At 42.4% G+C, this 20,812-nt stretch overlaps 1 protein-coding gene across 5 annotated transcripts in view; it reads left to right on the top strand.

The window, feature by feature from the left end:
- CNTD1 (cyclin N-terminal domain containing 1) overlaps positions 1-20,812 on the top strand; it is a 197,534-nt gene that overhangs the window by 52,986 nt on the left and 123,736 nt on the right. For 2 of the 5 annotated variants that reach the window (XM_078645357.1, XM_078645356.1), the window contains 2 exons: positions 8,994-9,190; positions 20,481-20,556. In XM_078645357.1, the coding sequence (XP_078501483.1) occupies positions 9,007-9,190; positions 20,481-20,556 (260 nt within the window). In that variant the 5' untranslated portion in view covers positions 8,994-9,006. Of the gene's footprint in view, positions 1-2,228; positions 2,285-5,954; positions 6,496-6,594; positions 6,651-8,993; positions 9,191-20,480; positions 20,557-20,812 lie in introns of those variants that run through there. The other 3 variants (XM_078645353.1, XM_078645358.1, XM_078645354.1) reach the window with 3 other exon arrangements.

The raw sequence follows: 20,812 nt of genomic DNA, 5'->3' as shown, positions 1-20,812 counted from the left end.
GCTTTCGTAAAGGGCATGGAACCCTGGATAATCTTTCCGCCCTTCAGATTATTACTGATAAATACATAAGGGTACGTGGCGGAAGAGTGTACGTGGCCTTTATAGACTTCTCCACAGCATTCGATAAGGTTGATCGCCCGCTGCTGTGGAGAAAGCTATCCGCTCTGGGAATGCCACCTCAATTGTTAGATATGATCCAGGCACTACATACAGACACTTGGTGTCAGGTTTTGCAAGGAGGTGATAGGGGACTATCTAAGATTATCCCTTCAGTTAATGGCCTTAAGCAAGGTTGTCTCCTTGCCCCACTGCTTTTTTTATTATATATTGCAGATTTACCTGCCTCTCTTTCCTCTTGTGATGGTATAGCTCCAGTCTTGGGCGGAAAGCACATCTCATGTCGGTTATATGCGGATGATATTTTAATAATGGATCTTATGCCTAAAGGTCTCGCTAAACGCCTCCATGCCCTACATCAGTATGCAGAAACTCATTACTTAAAAATTAATGCATCTAAGAGTAAAATTATGTGCATCTCAGGCCGGAAAAAACATAAGTTTGCGAACTTTATCTGGTCTGTGGGAGGTGATAAACTTGAGGTGGTAAAGAGCTAGGTTTTCCTAGGAAAATTAATCTCAGACACTTTAAGTGATAAACCCCATACCGATAACAACGCTCGGAAAGCTTTATCCCAAGGGAGAAGCTTAAGTGCATTATACTCGGCAATGGGAAGAAGGCATTTTTCATATTTTTTGGAGGTCTTCAGGGCAAAAGTTTCCTCTACCCTTTTGTATGGATTTGAATTAATCGATATAAAGCATTGGGATTTTTTAAACACGGTTGAGGGAAAACTGTTAAGAAGCGTAATTTCCATTAGTTCTGCCTGCTCAGTGGCCGCTTGCAGACTTGAGTTTGGCCTACGCAGCAGTTGGGTGCAGGGCCTGGCAGCTGTAGTACGTTGGGTCGCAAGCATAGCCAGAGGAGAAGAGGGGACTATGAGATTCCTCTTAAAGGCAGAATTATTGGGAAGTTTAAGAGAACATTTCCTAATTGTTAATAACTTTAGAAAGGCTGTATCGCTTCTGCAGTGGAAGAGAGTACTCTCTTTTCCTTATCCGCATCCCAGTTAAAGTCTGTCTTGAAAGAGGCCTCCTGGGACCATAGCTATAGACTAGACAGTGCCGCAATCCTTGCTAGGAAAGGTGTTAATCCCCTTACAGACTCATTTGCAAGAAAATTTGTGCAACCTTACGTTACTTGGAATTTGCCCCACGGGGTTCGGAGATTCTGGTTACTCTTGAGGCAGGACTTGTTACCTCTAAAAAATCTTTTGTTTAAATGGTACGGAGTCCCTGCAATTTGTAATCTTTGTCAACTGTCCACTCAAGATCGAATGCATGTATTCTTTATATGCCCAGTGTTGCGTCCATATCGTTGTAAATGGTTAAGGCAAATCTGTTTGCAAATGGGTATCTTAAATGTTAACTCTTTTATGTTTGCTTTATATAACCCCCCAAATGAGAGATTTTGTTTTAATATTTTTAATTTTTTTAAATGTTTTTTAGATATTTACTGAAGGATGGCGTATGTATCTATGAGCTACTTTGTATTGCAGTAATTGTTATAATTTGTTTTTCTTTTTTTTTTCTTTTTTTTTATAATGATTGGAGTTTGTATTTTGTGTTTTCTTTATGTGGACCTCTATGGAGTTCCAAAACATAGTAAAGATTGAAATTGAAAAAATTGACCAGAGTTTCTCCAAGCATTGGATCCACCACATTCTATGAAGCCATCCGGTCGCCCTTTGATGGAGTTTGATTTTGTGCTACCTTACTAGGTGCAGAAGTTTCTGCCACCATTTTAGTAGAATTGTATTCACATGCTTGACTTGCTTAGAGCTCTGGCTTAGTTTAATGCTGTTTGAAAGTGACATCTGTTTCACCGTTGGTGTTGTGTTGGTTGCATGACTATGATGTTGATGGAGTCTGTTGTATTAGTCGATCTTAAGAACACAGCATCTGTATGGGCCTTGGTGTTGTGAGGGAGGTATAAACAAAAAAAAAAAAAAAAAAAAATTGAGGGTGGATGCACAGCTATTTAATCCAAATTAATCTTTTTTAGGTTCTCCGTTGGGTGGCGTTACTACCTCATAAAACGCCCATTAGTATGAGTCAGAAATGTGATGCCAGTGTGGCGCAACAACCTGTTTTTTTACTATTATTTTTCAGAGTCGCACCGACTCATACCAAACACCAAAACACTTGGAAAGGACAAGGACAGGCATGTAAGTTCACGATTAAGTCATTACAAACAGCGTAGGTGTTACTTGCTATTGTGGGGAAATGTGATTGAAATGTATTAATAACACACGCTACAATGCATATCGTGGAAATACTTTATTACCATTATTTTTATTGTACTTCACATTTTTATTTTTACAGCATGATTCCCTGATGAAGGGCTTTATTAAGCAGCCCGAAATGCATTGGATGTTATACACTATTATGATGCCTTAAAACGACAATGTCATGAATGATAATGATGTTCTGAGTGATGAACTAAAGATGATTATATGACAGACATCATAGTCTGATGAACTTTCTCAAAATAATATGAACATTGATAAATAAATGGCAATACGAATTGCATGAACAGTGTGGAATCCTCTGTCATTCAGGAGGAGTGAATAGAGTTCCCTAGGGGATGGTCCCAGTGACCCACTGGCATCACATTTCTGACTCATACTAATGGGCGTTTTATGAGGTAGTAACGCCACCCAACGGAGAACCTAAAAAAGATTAATTTGGATTAAATAGCTGTGCATCCACCCTCAATTTTTTGTTTATGAACTTATAAACCTCACCTGGACGGATAGCACGCGTCAGAATGAGTAACTATGAGGAAATATCGAGGAGCACGGAGGCAAGGGCCTCAACTTTTGCATTCAAACCAGAGGAAGCAGATAGAATCTATGGTTTAATCAGGGAAGAACTCACACAGGAGTCCAACACACGCACTAAGGAGCAAAATGTACGACAACTCATATACCTGTTCAAAAGGAAGATAAACCAACAAATGCATGCGAGTACATTAGTAAAATATCATAAAAACCAACGCATACCCCGGGGCCTAAGGATTGCCCTGAAACCTTCTCTTTGCAAGAACTCGAAGAAGTTTCAAGACCGATGGTATGAGATCTTAAATAAATGTTCGCTTGATCTTATTCTCCTGATAATAGAGGAACTATCAGAGATATTGGAGGAGCTCACTAAAGAGATAGCTGAAACACAAAATGAACTATCTAGCTTAATGTCTGAGGAGGAACTATCCAAAATATTGGAAGATATAAGTTCACAAATGGAAAAACACACTAAAGACATAAATGAAAGAAAAATTCGGAAGTACAAAAGAGACACACTTGACTATCGTCTAGGGGAGGTATACACCTGGGCAGAAATTTACTCGAGAAAAAGATCTAACAAACCATACACATCTCATACGGATACGTCATCTTCGGAAGGAGATATGACACAAAGGAGGAAACAACCACCATCAAACAGAACCTCAGAACAGCCCACAACTAGCAAACAACAACCAACAATTCATGCAGAGGCAAATCAAAGCATTCAACCGACGGTCCCCATACAAACCCAACAGAGCCATTTTTTAGAACAGGGCCAATCACAAAGAGGCGACCCAGGAGGGGACAGACCAAAGGAACAAGAAAAGGAGAAGGAAAAGGAAGCACCAGTGACAAGGAGCAAAACCCTGAAAACAACTTAGTAATCAATATAAGCAAATATCCCTTAAATAAGCATGAAGAACAACTATTACAGAAGGGTACTTCTTACGTTCCTACCCACACTACAGATGATTTGGAGTTGGAAGTCAGTTTTTTCAAACTCACACGCAAACTACGTTTGAGACATTTCTTTGACAACACATTACCTCAATCTACTTCACAAGACATAGACCAACTACAAGGATTACGCCCAAGTAGTTCCTACCAAGCACCAACCAGTCATAAATCTATTGATATATTCGAAAAAATGGTTAAACAGGATCTAACCAAAATCAAACATGGTCGACACATACAGAGAAATATGACACAAAAAGATATGGACATCCTTAAAAAACTAGCAAACAATGAAAAAATCATCTGCACAAAAGCTGATAAGGGAGGTGCAATTGTAATAATGGACCGAGACAAATATGATCTGAAGGTACTAGAACACGTGAATGACACGAATACTTATATGAGACTCCAGCAAAATCCAACTATGGAGTTCATGAAGAACCTTAAAACTATTGTAGATAAAGCACATGAAATGGGTGTAATAAATTCAAGAACAAAAAAATTTCTACTAAAAGAAAACCCCAAAAGCCCAACCTTGAACATGGTGCCCAAAATCCACAAAAACTTAATGGACCCACCACTAAGACCAATTGTATCAACAAGACAAAGTTTACATGAGCCGGTCGGTCAGCTGCTGGATAAATACCTCCAGCCATCAGTGAGAAAGATGTCAACATACATCAAGGATACGACGGAATTCATTATCAAACTTAGCACAATCAAATTTGAACCAGAACAACAAATAGTACTGTGCACAGCTGACGTAAAATCACTATATACGAGCATACCACACTCAATGGGAATAGAAGCTATAGAGGAGGCTCTCCTAAACACTGACTTGGATGCTAACTTTCAAACCTTTCTAATGGAGCTAATGCTCTTCTCACTTTATCAAAGTTATTTTAGACACAAGGACAGCTGGTATCTACAACTAGTGGGCACTGCCATGGGCAATTCCGCAGCGCCGGTCTATGCGAACCTTTTCATGAAGTCTTATGAAGAAAAGCATATCTTATCCAAACAAGAATGGAGCGATAACCTCAATCTTTTCATCCGCTATATTGATGATATTTTTATTATCTGGACAAGTTCAAAGGAACAATTACATGAAGCACTAACGGAATTCAATCGAATTGATGAAAGAATTCAGTTAACTTGGGAAATGTCGGACAGTACCATCACTTTCCTAGACGTCACAATAAACCGCACACCTGAAGGATTGGAAACGGACTTACATGTCAAAAACACAGATCGCAATAACATGCTCCACTACTGTAGCTTTCACGAACAAAATCTCAAAAGATTTCTACCTTTTTCCCAGATGGCAAGAATCAAAAGAATCGTATCTGAACCTACCACCTTGCAGAAAAGAATTTTGGAGATGGAAAATAAATTTAAGCAAAGAGGGTACCCTGAGCACATCCTAGAGGAATCAAAACTAAAGTTGGCACAAAAAGACAGAAGTACATTATTACAACCCAGTTATTCAAGAGAGCAAACTAGAATTGTGGCCATATCAAAATACTCAACATCTAGTCAGAAATTCAAAAAGATAATATTGAAACACTGGCCTATACTCACTATGGAACCAGATTTCAACAACTGTTTCAAAGATCCTCCTCTCTTTGCGTTCACAAGAACAAAAAACATTGGTGAAATGCTCCAACCACGAACTCTTACAACAGAAATCTACCATGGGACTAAACCATGCCACAACTGTGGCCATTGTAATAATATCATAAGAGGGAACAAAATAAATCACCCAATGAAAGGTCAAGAAATCAAACTTAAGGCAAATGCTACCTGTGATTCAACAAATGTTATTTACGCACTCAAATGCCCGTGCGGCAAATTATACATCGGCAAAACGGAGCGCCGGATCAAAACAAGAATCACTGAACATAAATCAAACATACGTTTGAAAAATGTGAAATCTACTGTCGCGACTCATTTCATGGAAGCAAAACATAGCATTGCGCAACTTAAATTCCTGATTCTAGAAATCATCATCAAAATTGAAGGTCGAGACAACACGAAATATCTACTTCAAAAAGAAAACTCATGGATTTACAGACTTTGTACTCAGAAACCTTTTGGACTCAACGAGAGAATTGAGTTTTCATGTTACCTGTAAATCATAATTTGAAAATTTGCTCCAGTGCCACAGATTGGCAACCCCTGTGATTTGCTGTATATACTTTGTTTTTGACGTTTAAACTAATCATTTCATTAATAGCCTTCCTTACACTGTATACGTTTTTTTACCCAAGCTCAAACACTACTGACCATCAGCACACCACACTCAGCGTTAGTTGAGATGAGGCGGATTGCCCCAGCTTTTATGTTCGAAACTGCTATTGGCAGTGACTTTTTACGTAATTAATTTATTGCAAACATTTTTGTTTACGTTTACATCACTTTACTCATTTAAGGCTGTTACATATACACACAACTTATCAGAATTGACACCAGCAGAAGATTTCGATTAGGCATATGATTAACAGTCTTTCTACTGTGGTAATAGATCACATGACCGCCACTTGGTTTGAGTACCGGGACGGCTACACACTTTCAAACTAAAACGCGCGTTTACCAAGGAAGCCGCGTTCATGGCGAGTTGATCTTCAGACAGAAAACAGGTCAGTTTCTGACATAGCAGCCACACTCCGTGTATAGAAAAGGATGTCCTTTATTTAAATTAATGCGCAACAACCCGTTTTTTTACTATTATTTTTCAGAGTCGCACCGACTCATACCAAACACCAAAACACTTGGAAAGGACAAGGACAGGCATGTAAGTTCACGATTAAGTCATTACAAACAGCGTAGGTGTTACTTGCTATTGTGGGGAAATGTGATTGAAATGTATTAATAACACACGCTACAATGCATATCGTGGAAATACTTTATTACCATTATTTTTATTGTACTTCACATTTTTATTTTTACAGCATGATTCCCTGATGAAGGGCTTTATTAAGCAGCCCGAAATGCATTGGATGTTATACACTATTATGATGCCTTAAAACGACAATGTCATGAATGATAATGATGTTCTGAGTGATGAACTAAAGATGATTATATGACAGACATCATAGTCTGATGAACTTTCTCAAAATAATATGAACATTGATAAATAAATGGCAATACGAATTGCATGAACAGTGTGGAATCCTCTGTCATTCAGGAGGAGTGAATAGAGTTCCCTAGGTGAGGGAGGTATAGTCAGTTGCTCAGTGTTTGTGGGGAATCTGGCCTGTTCTCTTACATTTGCAATGTGCTTTAAGGTGCACCATGATGCCGTCTGCATGCCTGGTAGCATGTGAAGGTCAAATCGGTGCACCTAGAGTATGTTGGTGCATTATTTGCATTGGGTGTAGTTACATGGATCGGTTTGTGTTTACTCAAGTTATTAAAAACCTTTAGCTCGGTGTTAGGTGCATGTCTAGTATTAGTGGGCCCAAGTGTTCCATTGCATCTATTTTTTGTGATTAGAGACATATTACTATCTGCACGGCCCTTATGCGTTTGCTACATGATTGTCCCTCGGATGTGTCTACTGAGCTCTGATCTATTGGAAGATAGGTGATGATATTTATGGGTTGTGGATGCACGTTTTGATTGTGTTTAACATATGGTCCTTGGCTATGATAAAAATGCTGCATGCTTGTCTTTGGGGTGTATAGTAGGCCTGAGTTTTATTCTGTTGAAGCACTCACGGCGTAGAGCTGGTAGTAATCCTGTGCATAGGCACTGGCAGAGCTTGATTCATGCTCTGGCTGGTGAACATTGTTTGAGAGCAACGAGTTGCCATCTGTATGGCCCTTAATCTCTATTGGATACATTGGAGTGTAGCCTTGGTAGATCAATGCTGTTTTCTCTTGCTGAGAAGATCAACATCTCACAACCTGTATGATTCACAGCACTGTACTTGTACTCTGAAGCAAAGGGAAGTTTAATGGTGCATTGTGCTGGTACTATGAGTATGGGACATGGTGTTAAATAGTTTTTTGCTGATGGCGAGTGGCCTGTTACTCTCTGGCACTGTGTTGGATGCATGTATGATAGTGTGATATTGGTGGGCCTAGCCTGTTTCTTAAGTGTTGGCATTGGTGTGATAAGTTGTCTTCCGTATGGTGCCTAGTGCTTTAAGTGAACAAGTTGATTATGTTATATTGGCTGTGTGGAATGTCACAACATGGGACTTACATACCTCAATTACCAACCAGCTTCACTTCCACCAAACAACTACGCTCAGTATCACTCTCACTTACACACACACCCCGCATCGACAGAAGAAGAACATGAGGTTGATCATTCCCCTACATCCCCCAACACATCAGGGCCTCCGCCTCACTTCTTGAGTTCCGCAAGAAGCTGAAGCCCTGTTTATTCAATTAGTCTTCTTGCTGGACCATCGAGATGGCCTGTATTCAGGCCCAGCCACACCAGACCCCTAAACTCACCTACTCAGCACCTGGGTACCCTCACGGGTGAAAAGCAGCACTCTACAAATTCACTTTACATCACATACATTTTTGTGGCATATCTGTTGCATGAGAGTGTTATGTGGTGTGGCTAGTATGTTCTTTTCAATTTATAGTTTGATCTAAAGAGAGACACACTACTATATGTGTGAACCATGCCTCTGTGTTTCCAATGTGTTCTGTTGAATGTGTTTATTACTTTGAAGGCCAACACATCTACATGACCTCGGGCACTGTGTTGGGTGCATGCACTGTGTTGTTGGTGCATCTAAAGGGTATTGATATACAATTGGTATTGTGTTAATTTTTGCGCTGTGCTATAACAGTTAAGGTGGTCTTAGTGTGTTTGGTGCTATTCCATAGGTGTCTGTTTTGGAAAGCTCAAACGTCAGATCGACAAAGCTAATAGGGTCTAGGTAGCACAATGGCTGTGTTTAATATTGGCGGTCAATGGCACGTTTACATTTGTGTGTCCTTTAGCACCGTGTTGGTTGCATGAAAGTATGGTGTTCATGGGTCTCAAGGATTTTAGAATCCTGAGTGATCATTCAGAATTCTGTCTTCTGGGATTATACCTTTGCCTATGAAAAACATCTGTGAAGTCAATAGTATGTTTGATGGTGAATTTTGTATTTCATTTAATTTCTTAGGGTTTGTCCTAAAATGAAGAAAGTCGGTGTTAAAAACAAAGGAGCACAGCCCATTCCTGAATCTCCTGGCACAGTTTTTGGTGCTGTATCGACAGATATGTTAGAAGATGTTCTATTAGATTTAGCGAAACAAAATGACCGTTACATCAAAGGCTTGTCAGAGCATGCAGGCATCTTCAAGGAACCGAAGGTTGTAGGTAAGGAGGCTGGAGGGAGGAGGTGTGCTGCTTATTTAAAAGTTATTAGGAAGTCCTTTAGAGATTTGTCAGGTATAAATAAGGATTTTCTAAATGTTCTCTCTAATACTTTTTATACTGAATAAATTAAACAGTACTTGAACCATTAAAATGTATATTATTGATAAAAATGCTTTGTGTAGTACCTCCTGAGGCATCTGACTTAAGTTAACACCTTAGTATTGTGACACTCAATATGGCACCTGTCTGATTTCTTTGGCTGGTTACTAATATTATGTTGCCATCTACCACCTAAATAGGAATCCTCACTTGCCACCAACTGACCTCTGTGGAATCCCGAACTCTGAGAGCACATAAATAAATCCTAACAATACATCCTTCCAGAGTGCCCTTACACTCTTGATCTCAGTGCGGCCTTCGACACTGTGTCTAATGTCACTCTCTTAGAGAGGCTGGCTAATCTAGGTCTCCAGGAGACAGTCCTTTCCTGGATGACATCCTTCATAAACGATCTCAACTACTCCTGAGGCGGAAGCCGGAAGGGAAACTGCCACATTTTTAAAACACTTGCTAAAATTTACCTGTTTTATCTTGCACGCTTTCCCCCCTTGGGCACTAGACCACAAAAGCCTCTGTATGTAAACAGACCCGCACAGCGGATATTAGCGCTGTTCACGGGCTGGAAATCAAACCTTGCCGCCATCAGCGAGGACTTTAGGCCACGCCCACTTGTGGAGGCCACGCCCCCAGCCGACGATATAAAGAAGCGCTGAATACAAGCGCTTTCACATATACGATCTCAACTACTCCTGAGGCGGAAGCCGGGAGGGAAACTGCCACATTTTTAAAACACTTGCTAAAATTTACCTGTTTTATCTTGCATGCTTTCCCCCCTTGGGCACTAGACCACAAAAGCCTCTGTATGTAAACAGACCCGCACAGCGGATATTAGCGCTGTTCACGGCCTGGAAATCAAACCTTGCCGCCATCAGCGAGGACTTTAGGCCACGCCCACTTGCGGAGGCCACGCCCCCAGTTGAAACAACCTAAACTCCCATAAAACATGTGTATTCCTAGGACGCGCAGCGGACGAGCGCAGCGGGAGCGCCTAAGGCAAGCCCGTCTGCGCCCGTCCGCGCCAGACCGCGCCCAGAACCCCTGCTTCACCCACTCAAACCGTCATCAAATATTCCAGCGACACCCTGCATAGATTTAGAAGCCTTCCAGCTCCTCTATGCAACGGCTCGATCTCCCCAGTAGAAGGACACTCCCGCTGCCTAAACTGCCCTTACAGGTTATGTCCCCAGTCCCCTTTAAAACCTATTTGCCTTAACATGGCCCTGCTAAACTGCAGATCCCTTCCAAAGCACCAAATCAAAATTAATCTACTCCTAAAGGACTCGGACATAGAAGTCCTCTTCCTGACAGAAACCTGGCTCACAGCCGACTCAGAACCAGATATTATTCAATCTCTCCCACCGGAATACCTCATAAAATTCCACAACAGACCCGTAGGTATCGGTGGAGGAATAGCGGTCTTATATCGAGATTACCTCTCCTGCCAATTCAAAGAAAGCCCTATTTTAGACTGCGAAAATGTTCTCTTTTCCGTCCACCTGCCGCCCTCGACCACCCTTTCAGGGTTGCTAGTGTACCGCCCACCGGGCCCGGTACGACGCTTTAATGAGTCCCTTACTGAGACTATTTCCTCCCTCGCTTGCCTATCCCCGAATTTTACGCTCCTGGGAGATTTAAATCTTCACTTCGATGACTCCTCCATCAAGCCAGCTGCGGACCTCAAAGCAGACCTGGGCTCCCTTAGTCTCGAATTACTAAACAACCTACCCACTCACATCAAAGGACATCTGTTGGATCCCGTATTCTCCAACCTCCCGAGACTAACAACTCAATCTCCCATCCCCCTCCCCTGGTCAGACCACTTCTTGGTCCCTTTTAAATTACACCTATCGACAAAGGTCCCTGACAGATCTCCACCCCAACCACCATCCCGCCCATGGAATAAACTGGACATAAACTCCTGGGCCCAAGCCTTATCATCCTCTATACCTGTACTCGACCAAGATCCTTCCAAAGCAGACGCCCAACTACAGGAGTGGATCTACCAATCCCTAGAAACAACCCTGCCACTCAAATACCTGCCCAGCATCAAGAAAACGGCTAAATCACCATGGTTCACTCAGGAACTATGAAACCAAAAAAAGATATGCAAAAAACTTGAGCGCTTATGGAGAAAAACTTGGTCGACGGAATCTAAACACGAGTACAGAGCCGCCATCAAGACCTACAAGAATTCTATAAAAATAACTCAGGCCACCTTCTTTGAAGGAAAGATTGCAGCAGCAGTAAACTCTGCGAAAGAGACATATCGCATTGTACGTCTCCTCACAAAAATCCAAGACCCCCTACCCCCTCCGGACCCAGAGGGCGTTAGATGCAACCAGATGGCAGAATTTTTCTATGCGAAAATCGAGAAAATCCTGACCTCACTCCCGATCCCCACTTCCCCTCCCTCTGCTACTTCACCACCCCCCCATCCAGAGGCTCAACACCTACGAGCCTTTACCCAGATCACTACGGAGACTTTCTTAGCCACCCTGCAAACCGTGAAAAGTGGCTCTCCATCTGACCCAGCTCCCATCAATAAGCTAAAACTGGTAGCCCCCACCGTAGCCCCACCCATCACCAACCTCATCAATGCCTCCTTTAAAGAGGGCACCGTTCCAGCCAACTGGAAGAAAGCTACCGTCAAAGCTCTCCTGAAAAAACCTCACCTAGACCCCATGGACCCCTCCAACTTCAGACCCATCTCGCTCCTCCCCGGGATCAGCAAAGTGGCCGAACGAATAGCAAACCAGCAACTTTCAAATTTTCTGGAGACGAATCACCTACTACGTGACTCTCAGACCGGTTTCAGACCGGGGCAAGGTACCGACACTGCCCTACTGGCAGTGGTCGAAGAGGCGAGAGGCATCATAGACGCAGGAGGATCAGTGGCAGTGATCCTCCTCGACCTGAGCGCCGCCTTCGACACGGTGGACCACGCTATCCTAGTCCACCGGTTAAGTCTAGTGGGAGTTACCGACTCCGCCCTTGCCTGGATCAAATCCTTTCTGGAGGAAAGATCATTTCAGGTGTCAGACGGCACTTCCACATCCAAGGCCCAGCCCATGCAGTGTGGGGTTCCTCAGGGCTCCTCCCTGAGCCCCACACTTTTTAACGTTTATATGTCCCCCCTTGAGGACATTATCACCCCCTTCGGCGTCAAAACAGTAATGTACGCTGACGATGCACAGCTGGTGGTTTCAATCAACCAATCAAACACCAACCTTGAAAATCTCTCCAGGTGTTTAGAAAGAGTCTCCCAATGGATGTGTGACTCTCGACTTAAACTAAATGGAGACAAATCGGAGATCCTTCTCCTAGGTAATCCAAACAAACTCCCAACAAACCTCTCCTGGCCACCCTGTATGGGAACTCGCCCAACCCCAAAAACCGAGGTCAAAAGTCTAGGCATATGGCTCGACCAGGACCTTAATTTTAAAACCCAGGCCAGAAAAACCTCAGGGACCTGCTTTGGCCTCATCCGCATGTCCCGAAAGATCCTACACCTGATCCCCTTCCAGTCCAGGAAGCTACTGATGCAGGGGCTGGTCAACTCCAGGTTAGACTATGGTAACGTCTTGTACCTGGGAGCCCCGGCATCTGTCATCCACAAACTTCAGGTGGCTCAGAACGCGGCAGCTAGAACCCTAACAGGAGCCAAAGCAAGATCCTCGGCGAAACCAGCTCTCAAAAGCCTGCATTGGCTCCCAGTGAAGGAGCGAATTACCTTCAAAGCGCTGTGCATCTCCCACAAGATAATGCACGACAAAGGCCCCCCTATCCTCAGGTCCCTGATGAGACCCCACCAGTCCACCAAAAACCTAAGATCTGACTCACTTGCCCTTGCCAGCATTCCACGGATAAAAATGTCAAGATCCGGCGGCCGCTTGTTTGCCTACAACGCACCAAAACTATGGAATACCCTGCCAGTAGCCATGAGGAGAGAACACAACCTCCTATCATTCCGTAAACAATTAAAAACCTGGCTCTTCCCTTAAAACCCTGTCTCCCTTACCGCCCCCCCTCCCCTCTGGAATTCTGGGTCGTGTTAGCGCTGGGATGCCCGAGGGTAGCTATGCGCTCTACAAATCCCTACTCAACTCAACTCAACTCATAAAGGATCATTCTTTTTAGGTGATCTCAGCCAGTGCATCCTCCAAACGGCATGCCCTTTATTCAGGATCCCACAGGATCACCCCTAAATCCAGCATTATTTAACAACTGTGTGCCCATTGGTTGACTTGGTGGAAAGTTGTGGCCTCACCATATTTTAATATGCTGATGACATGCAAATCATGTTTTCCCTGGCATATGCTCAGAACCACAACTCTGTGGCCTTGAGCTCCTGCTTAGGCTTGGTCGTGGCATGGATGAACAACTATTCCTTAAACTTAACAGAGACAAGACCGAAGTACTGGTGCTGAGAAAGATCCCATCACTTTGAGGTCCCCTAAATTGAGCTTGAAAACCTGGTCCCTTTTCTTGATCCACCCCCAAGATCAAGAACCTTGGCTTCCTGCCAGACGACAAGTTGTCAATGAAGCCCCAGGTGGCGTCACCTGTTTCGCCGCCCTGAAATGACTGCAGAAAATCATCTGGCTACTCCCATTCCCAGCTCAAAGGATGGTTATTCAGGCACTCATTATGTCATGACTGTATTATGGGAACATGTTTTTTATCTGGGGGCTGATAAAGCCTCCATCATACGGTTACAAGTCGTCCAGAGATCGTCAGCAAGGAAGCTCTGAAGACTCCTGAAAAAGGCCTCGGCCTATCGTCTCCTCCGTGAGCTCCATTGATTTAGGGTAGAGAAGTGGATTCACTTTAAAACCTTGTTCTATGTGCACAGCGCAAGACTTGGGGTTGGTCCAAAATATCTTCATGAATTTGCTAGATCTCATCAACCGGCACGCTCAGGCAAACTTTCCCTCTGCCTTATCCCCAGAGTTAAATGCACACATATGGGATGCAGGTCTTTTGCGTATCCGGGCCACCAGCTGTGGAACTCCCTCCTAGAACCTTTGGGAAGCTGTCCCTTGCTTACGACCATTCAAATATAGCTGAAGACCTGGTTGTTTTGAGCTAGCAAGACTTGGATAGACCCGACCTGCCGTTTAAGCGCCGGGACACCCAGAGTGGGTAGCTGAGCACTATATAACTCTCTTTATTAGTAATGATGATAATAATGTCTTCAGGCATACCAGCATAAATTAACAATAGGAAATAAAAAAGAAGAGAAAAATCCATGTTAAAATAAATGGACAGAAATGACAAGCAGTCCTTTCCAGCTGGGCACCAGGTGCTCACTACCACACACAGTGCAGCAGCCATCCAGGTATCCTACTCATGGTTTCCATTACATTCCCTCTCAAATCACCTGTGACCACTCCACTTTTATCCACCACAACTTCAACTTCTCCACCTTTTCTACTTACACTAGAACTTAACCCACACTCTTCATATCCTCATCATCATAATTACACTAAAATTACTCACATGCTTTTGACAACACTGCATCTTCTATCTCTTTGATAATCTGCAACCTTCCTTTGATTCCCTGAATCTTTTTTTACCTCCTAAAATTCCCAGAATTTTGAAAAAACAACTTATACATGGACTGGCTTGATCTCAATTGTTTGCCACTATCTGTATCAAATGAGTCAGAATAGCTTCCTTCAAATAGATATCTTTCAGTGCTCCTGTTGTACTTACCATTGTTATCTCTGTAATGAAAATTACTCCAGCCTCTTCAAATGCACATGACTACCACTGCAAAATGTTTGATCGCACGCTTTCCTCCCAGCCGACCAATAACATCTTCCCAGTATCTGCAATACACTTATAGTTATAGATCCAAGTCGAAGCCAATTTCTTCGAAGGAAGAATTAACTCAGCATGTAACTCGTCCAGAGAACTCTTTAAGATAGTGCGATCACTCACTTCCCCTGAGCAGGAAACAAACATTCCCATCTCTTCCAAGGAGAGATGTAATAGGGTGGCAAACTTCTTTAAGAACAAAGTTGAAATCATTTACAACTCCATGCTAGGAGATAATTGCCCATATCAGGGTCCCATTCAACCAAGCAACATAGATGGCGTGGAATGTAAAATAGGGATGAGATTAGACAACTTCACAAACCTAAGTGAGGTAGCTATGACCTCCATCTTGACAAAGATTAAATCCGACTCCCCCCTAGACCCGATGCCGCCAGACATTTTGAGACAAGGAGGTAAACAAACCATTTCAACTATCACAGCACTCATTTCACTCTCCCTGACACAAGGGACTTTCCCCCAATCTTGGAAACAGTCTATTATCCAGCCACTGCTAAAAAAGCCCCAGCTAGACCCAGCAGAACTAGGGAACTACCAACCCATTTCACTCCTGCCACTACTAGGCAAAATAGCAGAAAAACATGTTAATCAGGCTCTGTCCCAATACATAGAGGATAATCAGATACTGCACAACACGCACATGGGCTTTCGACCCCAACATAGCACAGTCTCAGCTCTGATGGTGGCAACAGAGGAACTGATGGGAATCCTAGACCAGGGAAGTTCAGCAGCTATTTTGTTCCTGGAGGTGCTTCAGAAGATCCTACCGCTCATGCCTGAAACCCCCCGGAGGACAGTGGTACAGGCCCTAGTTCTATCACGGCTAGACTACGGCAACTCCCTGAATCTGGGCGCACCCAAATACGTCATAAACAGACTACAGGTGGCACAAAACGCAGCAGCTAGGATTCTACTCCGCATCCCTAGACAGCAGTCAGCTAAGGCAGCCCTGAAGACACTAAACTGGCTCCCAATAAAGTCCAGAATAGAGCTCAAATCACTATGCATCGCTCATAGAGCCATGAGTGATAAAGGCCCAACTTCAATTAAAAAACTTGTCACACCATACGTCCCAGGTAGGCATCTTAGATCCTCCTCAGATCTACTCATGAAACAGAACATGATAAAGAGAGCCAGATGGGGAGGTAGACCCTTCTCGTATCTGGTCCTGGGACTGTGGAACTCCTTGCCTAGGGAAACGTGCATGATAACTGATGAACTGGCATTCAGAAAGAAGCTCAAAACATGCCTCTTCCCGTAATCCTCTACGCAACCCCTGTCAACTCTTTCAGCACTGGGAAGCGCGAAGGCAGCTATGCGCTTTACAAATCCAATAAACATAAACATAGTTACTACCTCCAACCCTTAAACTTGTTTTGACTACATTACATTCACTGTTCATTTCAATCCAACTGCTAACTTGATCATCAATCCTCGACCACAAAAATGTTTGACTTCATCAAAGTTTCTCCTAAATGCTCTTGGTGTACCACACTCACACTTTTCTCTTGCACCGTCTCCAGCAGTACAAACCAGAACTGGAGCCGCAGAATTGTGTACATTGAGCCCATATCCAACATCAATGCAATTTGTTCCCATTTTCTTGAAACCAAGTCTTTGGTCCCCTCATTCTACCTACTGCCTCATTTGAGTCACTGACTCTCAACACTATCTATCTTATCTTCTTCGACTGACACAGCATCTACTTTACCTTTATCTCCTTCAATTCTGCACATCCTCTCAAAGTGACTTTTCTTACCACAATTCGTTATCAATGGCAAAAAAGTTCCTACATTCTGAGCGATGAAAATCACTCTTGCATTTGCAATATTTTGTTTACTACTACTACCCCACTATTGTACTCTTTTTGTTCAGTAGTCTTTCTCCCGTTCCCCATTGATTGTGTTTTTCTTTTCTGCCAAAATCCCACCCCCATCCATTGTTTTTTTTCATTTCCCTCTTGCAATAGTGTGACTCCTCACCTATGCAGGCTATAGCTTTAAGACCATTCTTAGCTGCCCACAATCTTGCTTGCATCTTTTTACTGGCACATTGCACTATTAGCTGATCCCATACCAGTTCTCCAGTCATCGATCGAAACTCACATTTCACTGAAAATGTCCTCTCCCTCTTTACAAATATATACACAAATTCATTTGGTTCTTGTGGTTGAATGTTTGGTTGTGATGAGTTATGGCAATTTTCACATCCTTTGCAAATCTTATCTGAAATGTTATTTTGGTTCTCTTTATACACGTCAGTTAAGGGTAAATTGTTCTACCCTACTGCAACTGGTAACAAGCATTTGCAATGCAATTGGTCTTGCATTTACGGGAGTTTGAGCTATTGGCATTGTAAATGACCATACCTTTTATTTATGTTTTGGTTTTTAAAACATAAATAAAAGGCATTGTCATTTACAATGCTAACAGCTTAAACTCTTGCAAATTTGAGACCTATTGCACTCCAAATTGTTGTTAGTAAAAGCTCCCTATGGTGCTCTTTCACTTTAATGGCGGCCACTCCCCTTTCTCTAGACGGCCCGCTTCTAAAGAAAGGCACGTGGCCGCCATTAAAGTGAAAGCGTGGCATGGGGTGCTTTTACAAAAAAAAGCATTTGTACAAGTTGCCAAACAAATGTTTTTCTTGTAAAAGTGCCCCATGCCGTGCTTAGACTTTAGTGGCGGCCACCCACTTTCTTTAGACACAGCTCGTGTAAAGAAAGGTGTGGGCCAGCCATTAAAGTAAAGGCACGGTATGGGGTGCTTTAACCCCAAAAAAACATTTGTTTGTAAAGTTGACAAACAAATGTTATTTTTGTAAAAGCACTCCATGGTGCGCTTTCATTTTAATGTCAGCCATGCCCCTTTCTTTCAGACCCGGGTTGTCTACAGAAAGGTGCAGCTGCCATTAAAGTAAAAGCGCGGTATGGGGTGCTTTTAAAATTAAAAGCATTTCTTAAACAGCATAGCATGTGCAGAAGTGCCACTCTGTGCAGGGAGTATTTTTGAAAGATAAAGCACAGCGTCCATGATTGGGCACCGTGCTTTCATGAAAACAGGGTGGGTTAGGGAGAGCCTGTCATACCTGCAATAGCAGCTAGATTAAAGAAATAAAAGAAAATAGTGCTCACAGACTGTAGCTACACCAGACTGTGTAACAACACGAGTAATAAGTCCAGTCCTCATGGGAGGCTACAAATGCAGACAAGGCGTTATTAAGGCGGAACTGACAAGCCTATTAATAAATCAGAAGCAAGTCCACACCTGAATACAGCATGCCTCGCAGACCAGCGCATGCGCTGCCCAGGCTCGACCTGGAAACGTAAATATACACTGGCCTTTTTTGCCCAAAGCAATTATCAGTAAAACCTTCTTCTTTGCTGAAATCTTGACACTTTAGTGCCACCCAATAGTTTCCAATAATTTCCAGCAACTCTTCACATTCAGTGAGTTTTCCTACTTGCACAATAAATCTGGTAGTATGACGGCATTATTCTCCAAATTGAATTATTTATTTCTCTTATGTTGCAATATTACTGTATTTATGTCTATAATGTATATTTTGCAGGTTTGGCACAGGATTTATGCAGTTGTTGCAATCAGCAGTCAGACCTATAGTCCTTTGATTATTTCTCTGATTGCTTGTTAATGTTGTAGTGTTTTGTCCATATCCTTGATTGTATCAGCAATAATTCCCTGCCCTTTCTTGCTGCCTATGACCTCCCAAGGGTCATTCCATTAATGCACTGGACTTACTTTCCTTCATGTGTTTGTCCAGTCATCTGGATGGAATATTAGCCGACAGATGGCATGTCCCCAAAACATCATTTCCCTTTCCAACTGTGCTTTGCTGTTGGTACTCCCAGTAAGTATCAGCCCACGGTTGTGTCAATTGGTCATCCCTTTCTTGCCGTTCAGTGTCCTCACATCATCTTACGAGAAGCATTCTGCACAAGAGGCTTTCCCTAAGTGTGCACACAGAGATATCAAATGTTGATGCAAGAAAAATCTATTGTGGGTGTTTGCACAGGGTGCCCAGTGTCGCTAGATGACACTTAAAGATAACATTTGCCATCAGTTTGCATGATTACGTTATGTTGGATCGGGGCGGGATATTCTGTGAGGCCTCCAATCACCTGGCATAGTTTCCACCACTGTCTGTTCCCAATAGAATTCTCAGTGCCATTAATCTTAAAAGTAAAACTTAGAAATATACTCAACACTTTTCAGTAGCCTCTAGCTATCCAGAAGCCTCAAATACCCTTAGATTTCTGGTCTGATCATGAATGTGGACCAAAGTCATCCACACAGCCACAAATCGTCTGCAGCAACAGGGTAGATCGAATCCTTGTACTAATCCTGAGACATCATATGGAGGATCATCATACATTTTAACATTGACATGACTCTCCAAAAACCATCCTAAAGAATTCTGAAGAACTATTTGCATTAAGATACGGTCCTTGTTTTTACAGTGTGAACCTTTTTTATATGAACAGTTTTGCTCTTATGTAAACTGCTTGTATGCAGCTCCTGTGTGATATTGATAATAAGGATTATTGTGTTTTGGAAACAAGTCATATACTGACTTATTGCAGATTATAAGTAAAAAGATGGGCATTATTTATAATGATGTTGTTTGATACCCTCGCCAATTGATTAATGTGTCCACTGCAACCTTTAAAGTAGGACAGTAGAAAGAGAAGAGAGGTGGAACACTTACGGGTTTTACTACCTGAGGGCCCCTGAAGAGCAGCGCCCCCTCTGCCTTGCTTCCCTCCTCTGTTGAAGTAGAACTGGAGGCTTGGTCTGCCACAGCTAAGGATAAAGAAGAGCATTTTTGATTGGCCTGTATGGCTGGCAATTAGCCTCAACCTCCACTAGCTGTTTCAAAATTACATTCCTGGTAGGAAACTCTCTTGAATTGTGTCTAGCAATGTAAAGTTATTCATACATTTAGAATTGCTCTTCCTGAATTTCTCACCTCAAGGGGAAAAAAGTGCATAGATGACAGCGAGTCTCATTACACTTTTCAGCAGTTTGGGAATTCATGTTTATCAGAGCAGATATTTGTAATCAGGTTAGTTCCTCGAGGACATATGCATGATATGATTTACATGGCCATAGATGCCATTATCATCATGAAATGCAAGGCTATTTACCATTTTTGAAAGCTTACCTTTGCAAATACAATACAATTTAGATTTTATGAAAGTGTGACCGTCATTTTAAAAAGTGCTTATAAAAATATATATTTAAAATGATCTATAACAATATAAAAGCTGGTCGGTTTCACTACTGATAACAATGCTTGCTTTGCTCTTTTGCAGAATTTGTCTTTCTTCTGGCAGAATTATGGGGTATAGATAACTCTGCAAGATACCAGGCTGTGGAATTACTGGACAGGTAGTACAGAAAATCACATTTTGCAGAACTTCCTATACTTTTCATATGTTGTAGATAAGTACAGTGGTAATAAGATTCAAGGACATTTAAATTCTTCTTCCACTTGTTCGAACATTCCCAATTTATTTAGTAGTGAAGTAGCAGATGTCTATAAAATCCTCTGTGTAATGCAACCATACCGTGTTGTAAAGACAAAACCTGGTTATTCTGAGATTCAATCATAACCCTCTCTGAAACTTGCTTTACCATACATTTA

Source organism: Lissotriton helveticus, chromosome 5_1 (assembly GCF_964261635.1).
Source record: "Lissotriton helveticus chromosome 5_1, aLisHel1.1, whole genome shotgun sequence".
Classification (NCBI taxonomy): Eukaryota; Metazoa; Chordata; class Amphibia; order Caudata; family Salamandridae; genus Lissotriton; species Lissotriton helveticus.
Note: the sequence above shows the minus strand (reverse complement) of the source record. Positions and strands in the feature narration are given on the sequence as shown.